Source organism: Bombina bombina, chromosome 10 (genome assembly GCF_027579735.1).
Source record: "Bombina bombina isolate aBomBom1 chromosome 10, aBomBom1.pri, whole genome shotgun sequence".
NCBI lineage: Eukaryota > Metazoa > Chordata > Amphibia > Anura > Bombinatoridae > Bombina > Bombina bombina.
This window is the reverse complement of record NC_069508.1, coordinates 164,834,859-164,842,299: the sequence shown is the minus strand read 5'-3', so window position 1 is coordinate 164,842,299 and position 7,441 is coordinate 164,834,859. Positions and strand designations below refer to the sequence as shown.

Sequence of the window (7,441 nt, the reverse complement as noted above, 5' to 3'; positions counted from 1 at the left end):
GATAACAAGAGTGAGCCTCTGCCAACTGAATTATCTTGGCTACTTCTGTCATCGCTAAGGAACTCCTTGTTCCTCCCTGATGATTGATGTAAGCCACAGTCGTGATGTTGTCCGACTGGAATCTGATGAATTTGAAAGAAGCCAACTGAGGCCAAGCCTGAAGAGCATTGAATATTGCTCTCAACGCCAGAATATTTATGGGAAGTAGAGACTCCGATCGAGTCCACACACCCTGAGCCTTCAGGGAGTTCCAGACTGCTCCCCATCCTATCAGGCTGGCGTCCGTTGTCTCTATCACCCATGAGGGTTTGTGGAAGCACGTCCCTTGGGACAGATGATCCGGCGACAACCACCAAAGAAGAGAGTACCTCGTCTCCTGATCCAGATCTATTTGAGGAGACAAATTTGCATAATCTCCATTCCATTGTCTGAGCATGCTCAGTTGTAGAGGTCTGAGATGAAAACGAGCAAACGGAATGATGTCCATCGCCGCTACCAGCAATCTAATGGCCTCCATGCATTGAGCCACTGACGGCCGAGGATTGGACTGAAGGGATTGGCAGGTATTCAGAATCTTTAACTTTCTGACATCCGTCAAAAAATGACCAGAGAGTCGATTAGAGTTCCCAAGAAAGAAACCCTTGTTTGTGGAACTAGCAAACTCTTTTCCAGATTTACCTTCCACCCATGAGTCCTCAGAAAGGGCAGAACAATGTCGGTATGAGACTTTGCCAGTTGATGAGACAACGCCTGGATCAGAATATCGTCCAGATAAGGCGCCACTGCAAGGCCCCGCAGTCTTAGAACCGCCAGCAGAGACCCCAGAACCTTTGTGAAAATTCTGGGTGCCGTGGCCAGACCGAAAGGAAGGGCCACAAACTGAAAATGTTTGTTCAGAAAGGCAAACCTCAGGAACTTGTGATGATCTCTGTGGATAGGAACATGAAGATTTGCATCCTTTAGATCCACGGTAGTCATAAATTGACCCTCCTGGATCAATGGAAGAATGGTACGAATAGTTTCCATCTTGAAGGATGAAACTCTGAGAAACTTGTTTAGACTCTTGAGGTCTAAAATAGGTCGGAACGTTCCCTCTTTTTTGGGAACTACAAAGAGATTTGAATAAAAACCCTGTCCCTGTTCCTGTATTGGAACGGGACAGATTACTCCCATGGAGGAGAGATCTCTTACACAGCATAAGAACGCCTCTCTTTTTATCCGGTCTACAGATAATCATGAAAGAAGAAACCTTTCTCTGGGGAAGGAATTTTTGAACTCCAACTGATACCCTTGTCCAGGGATCCTGAATGTCTCTTATCCAAGCCTGTACAAAGTGAGAGAGTCTGCCCCTACTAGATCCGGTCCCAAATCGGGGGACCGACCCTTCATGTCGTCTTGGTAGCAGTAGCCGGCTTCTTGGATTGTTTACCCTTGTTCCAAGACTGGTTGGGTCTCCAAGTGGACTTGGCTTGTGAATCTTACTGTTTAGCAGAAGAGGAAGAGGGCACTCCCTTGAAATTTCGAAAGGAATGAAAATTACTCTGTCGTCCTCTTTATTTGGACTTTTTATCTTGAGGGAGGAGGTGACCCTTGCCTCCTGTGATTTCAGAAATAATCTCCTTCAAGTCAGGCCCAAACAGGCTCTTCCCCTTGTAAGGAATAGCCAAAAGCTTAGATTTCAATGATACATCCGCAGACCAAGACTTTAACCATAAAGCTCTGCGTGCTAAGATGGAATATCCTGAACTCTTAGCCGCCAATTTGGTAATCTGAAAAGTCGCATCTGTAACAAAAGAATTAGCCAATTTAAGGGATTTAATTCTATCTTGTATTTCTTCCAAAGAAGTCTCAGTCTTAAGAGATTCTTCTAAGGCATCAAACCAAAAAGCAGCCGCAGTCATAACTAATAATGCAGGCTGCCGGTTGTAATAACAACCCCAGATGGACATAGATCTTCTTGAGAAGACCCTCCAGTTTTTTATCCAGTGTCTTTGAAAGCACAGCTATCCTCAATAGGAATAGTAGTTCGATTAGCCAAAGTGGATATAGCTCCCTCCACCTTAGGCCCCGTCTGCCAAGAATCCCGAATAGCGTCCGCAATAGGGTACATTTTCTTGAAAACAGGGGAGAATGGAATACCCGGCCTCTCCCATTCCTTGGCAATAATAATATTTGTCCATCTTACTCAATTTCTCTGGAGGGACCACAATTGGATCACAGTCATCCAGAGTCAACAAAACCTCCCGGAGTAACAGACGGAGGTGTTCAAGGTGAAATCTGAAGGACATCACGTCTGAATCCGTCAGGGGCAATGTACTTCACGAGTCAGAAAGTTCCCCCTCAGACAGAGCTTCCATACCCCCCAACTCAGAGCCCTGGGAGGGTACATCGTAAATCGCCATCACAGTATCAGAAGTTGGATGGACCACATTGACCTCTTTCCTACTGTGCTTGCCTTGCAGTACTGGCAAAGCACCTAACATCTCTGAAAGAGTAGATGACATCACCACAGCAATATCCTGCAGGGTGAACGCTGCAGACGCCGTTGAAGAACAAGGCGTCGCCTAAGCGAGCAGTAATGGCTGTGACGCTTGGGGAGAAAGTTGCGGCATACTCTGAACCTCTTCAGCAGAATCCTGAGCAGCATCCGCTATAGACAAACTTTTATTAAAGAAAATGTGTTCTCTAAACTGTAAAGTCCTTTCAGTGCATGAAGGACAAAATGTAACAGGGGGCTCCACATTTGCATTCAAACATAATGAACATGTAACGCTCTGAAGATCCATAACCCTATTTGTACAAATATGATTATGGACTATTAAGTATAATCTTCAAAAAACAAAATCACAACCTGTCTCTTTTTTTTTTTTTTTTTTTTTTACTATTTAAATTTTATATCAAAGCAATGAAAACTCAAAATGATCTATGCTCTAGACAAACTCCAATTTATACTTTACAACATATCCAGTACTTGGGGAGAAGGTTGGAAAAATAAACTTTAAACACCAGTGCACCTCGCCACAGCTCCGCTGCGGCGCCTACCTGCCCCCACGACACACTGACACAGACGGCAACTCCCGAACGCTTAAGATCGCCTGCTTTTTTTAACTACAACTATGCGGTCTCAATAAGCGCCTGGAAACAACGTCCTCTGCCGAGCTCCGTCAGAAGAAAGTGCGCAGCTTCTAGACGCATCCGGTCTGAAGCGCGCGAAAACCAACCCCGTCCCTCGTGGCCGGCAATCAGTGAGAGGACCTCCGTCAAGAAAGTATGGCCGGGAAAAAAACCCAACAAAACAAGCAAAACAAGCGACCGCACCTATATATCTAAAACTACGATCGCTTACTCAATACTGCACACAGCAGATAAAACACATTGTCAGTAAAACATTGAACACAGCCATTACGGAGCCTCTCCGCTCCAGATGCAATCCCCAGCATCAGAAAACAGCCTCTGAATAAACGTAGTATCACATTAGGAGCCTGTCAGTTTCTCTTAATGAGCCCCACAACATGATACTTGTATGCTTTCAAATGTCATACCCCTTGCAGAGTCTGGTTTGACATACAGTAAACACAAGGATTAATCCCCATACAGAAGGCACCAATTACAGCCCTTTTTCTGAGTTAACAGTGTCCCAGAATATAACAGCTGCACGTACCTGAAAGCTGATGGGCAGCATGAGCCGTTCCACACTCAAGAGGTCCTGCAGTTCCCTCCTGTAAAGCTGTGGAGATATACAGGGTCTTAGTTAAAACATGCTAAGACCATCATCTGGAGGGCAGCACACATCATGGGAGGCACAGTGAGAAATGAATCCCTCCAGTTCCCATTGCTTTGAAGCCACCAGATGCTTCTCTTTTTTGCTGAAGAGACTGATCTGGTCTAGGCTACACCCTAGAAGAAAGTAGCACACATAGGCACTACAATAAAATTAATAAACACTTGATTTAAGAATCTAAACTAACACCTCACTTTACCTCTTCCTATCACTAACACAGACAAAGAGAATGACTGGGGTGGGAGGGAAGGGAGGAGCTATATATACAGCTCTGCTGTGGTGCTCTTTGCCTCCTCCTGCTGACCAGGAGGCGATATCCCATAAGTAAGGATGAAATCCGTGGACTCATCGTATCTTGTAAAAGAAAATAATAAAATCTTGATTGAAGAAAACTTCTCATTAGACACCTAAACTTTACCTCTTCCTTGCACTACAGGCAAAGAGAATGACTGGGGGCTTGTGGGTAGGGGAGTGATATTTAACAGCGTTGCTGTGGTGCTTTTTGCCTCCTCCTGCTGGCCAGGAGTGATGTTCCCAACAGTAATTGATGATGATCCATGGACTCACCGTGTCATTAGAAAGAAATATATTTTGTAGCCATTTCATAAATGAACAGACTGTTAAAAGGACATGAAACACACAATTAAACATCATGTTTTGGATAGAGCATGTAATTTTAAAGGGATATAAAAACAAACTTTTTATTTTGTGATTCAGACACAGCATACAATTTAAAAAAAGTTTCTAATTTACTTCTATTGTCAAATTTGCTGCGATCCAATGATTTTCTGTGTTGAAGAGATACCTAGGTAGCACTACCTGGCAGAAAATAGTGCTGCCATCTAGGGCTCTTGCAAATAGATAATATTCTTGCGAAACTGCTGCCATATAGTGCTCCAGATATGGACCTCCTCCTAAGCATACATCCCTGCTTTTCAACAAAAAATACCAAGTGAACAAAGAAAAATTGATTATAGAAGTAAATAAGAAAGTTATTTAAAATGGCATGCTGTATCTGAATCATGAAATACATTTTTTGTGTTTAATATCCCTTTAAGAGATCTTTCTTCCATGTTTACTTTTATTATCAAATTTACTTGTTTCTCTTGGTATCTTACGTTTAAAAAGCTCAGAAGCATCTGTGTACTACTGGGAGCTAGCAGATGATTGTGGATACACACATATGCCTCTTTTCATTGGCTTATCATATTTGTTCGGATAACTTCCAGGAGTGCAGGGGGAAAACATACAGTCATATGCAAGCAATAGTGCAATTATAAAATGCACACATGTACTAAAAGTGTTTTGTTCAATGAATCAGACCATCTTAATCAATTTACACTTTATTAATTACATTTATTTGTATAATTACAATGTTTAGCTACAATGAGACTTTAAAAAAAAAAAAGAAAAAGAAAGGAGTCATTTAACAAAAGCCTACACCCACTCCAAACAATACGAATCCCCTGCAGTGCTGGAGCAGCTGTCAGACACCATGGAGAGGGTTATGTGTTGCTGATGTTATCAGATCTGAAGGGGTTAAATGTCTTGCTTTCTTGCTAGTGGTTATGGGTACTATTCCAGCTCAGCGAGGCTGTACGTCAGTAGAATGAACATAAAATAAAATTTCTATATTTTCCTTAAACGGATATATACATATGTTATAATAGCAATATTGGTCCACAGAGTATTTGTTCACAGAGAAACGACTCTATATAAAGCAGTAAGACATTTGTGTACAAGGCAACCTTATGAGAGAGAAGCATTTCTCTGTTTACCTAGGAACACGTGTCATGTTATACTGATACAGAGAATGTCTAGGTTACCCACTCCAAATAAATGGCATAGAATGTTTTGAATGTAACAGACTCAAGTGCAAAGACATACTTTGTACTGCTAGATATTAAAGAGAACATAAAAAGCTGATGAGATTTGAAAATTATGGTTTTTTTTTAAATAACTAGTTATTCAGTGCAAACATCTCAAACAAAAATAACAAAAAAGCACGACTGCTTAAAAGTTTAAAGCTGCCAGAGGGGCAAATGAATGCCTGGTCTTTGGGTGACGTCGTCCTTTGTCCTGGTTCCAATTATCCAACACACAGATTTAATACAAATTATTCCAATCATTTAGATCCATCTGGCAGTTAAACACAATCACTAGTAGTGTTTAAAAAGTTCCAGTTTGGTATGTCGTGGAATCTTTAACTTTTCAGTGCATCACATTGTGCGGCAATAACTGTGCTAGCGAGTTACCAGGCACAGAGAGATCACGTTCACTTATGTGCTGTGCATATTCCTTGAGCGCTTGCCATACGCGGACAGCAATCACAGTTTAGTTCATATCCCAAAAAAAATGTCCCAGAAATGTTGGGCTCTTTAAGATAAACATTTTTTATGGATCTCTGTGTGATCACAAATCCTGAACAGGGCACTACTCACTTTGTCAAGGTTCAGAAAAAGCAGCTGTGCCACAAGAGGTTCTTGGTATAAGATTAATGAGGATTTTACTGCTCACACCCGTCTGATGGAGTCTGTAGATTACTGCTTAAGCCAATGAGATGAGTGTCCAAAACGGAATTGTTAGAGAACCTCAGTCACACTAGATCACAAACATAGAACACTTGATATTATATCCTCCCTTGTTTTATCGCAACAGGAGTGGTTCCCAGTTAATCTCTACAAAAGTGTTTGGCACTTGGAAAGGCTCTGCCCATGTACACAAGTAGTAACTCATTCACTGCCAGGAGGCCAGCAGATCACTGCAACATATAAGCGTAGACACAAGACAAAACAAGGCACCACTTTCCAGAAGGGTCATGAAAGCTGGTTATATAATAACCTTTAACAAGCAGGCACCACACACAGAGTATGGGGATACTCAAAATCTCTCCTCAGTCATAACAAATAAAAAATGCTGGAAGGGTGGTTTATACAGGCTGCTCCGGTAATAAAAGGGTTAAGAGGAATTTTAAATACTTCTTTAAAACGTTACACTCTGCAAACTATTGTAAATAGGTTTTAAGGGAGAACACGACAACTGTGATCCTCTCACGCTTCAGATATCTCAGATGTGCTGAGTGCGATCGCCAGTTCCAAGTCTTCCTGTTCCTGTTGCTTCAGTCTTGCGAGCCTCTCTTCCTCTTCCCGCTCACTCTCTCGTTTCGCCCACTCAATTAGATCATCCTCGGTTTGGTACTGTAAATTTCAAGAAAGACGTCAAATAGCTAAAGATAGCTCACAAAAACTTACAGAAAGCAAAAGAAAAAAGGTTAGCTGGGATCAGTTAAAGGGACAGTCTAGTAAAAAATAAACTTGCATGACTCAGATAGGGCATGTAATTTTAAACAACTTTCCAATTTACTTTTATCATCAATTTTGCTTTGTTTTCTTGTTATTCTGTGTTGAAAGATAAACCTAGCTAGGCTCATATACTAATTTCTTAGCCCTTGAAGGCCGACTCTTATCTGAATACATTTTGACAGTTTGTCACAACTAGAGGGCGTTAGTTCATGAGTGCTATATAGATAACATTGTGCTCACGCTGTGGAGTTACCTAGGAGTCAGCACTGATTGGCTAAAATACAAGTCTGTCAAAATAACTGAAATAAGTGGGCTGTTAGAAGATGCTTAGATACAAGGTAATCACAGAGGTAAAAAG

General features: G+C 41.7%; 1 protein-coding gene across 3 annotated transcripts in view; it reads right to left on the bottom strand.

Annotated features, from left to right (window-relative positions):
* Positions 1–5,108: 5,108 nt before the first annotated feature.
* EPS15 (epidermal growth factor receptor pathway substrate 15) overlaps positions 5,109–7,441 on the bottom strand; it is a 269,067-nt gene continuing 266,734 nt past the window's right edge. For all 3 annotated transcript variants that reach the window (XM_053693489.1, XM_053693490.1, XM_053693491.1), the window contains one exon: positions 5,109–6,978. In XM_053693489.1, the coding sequence (XP_053549464.1) occupies positions 6,832–6,978 (147 nt within the window). In that variant the 3' untranslated portion in view covers positions 5,109–6,831. The remainder of the gene's footprint in view (positions 6,979–7,441) is intronic.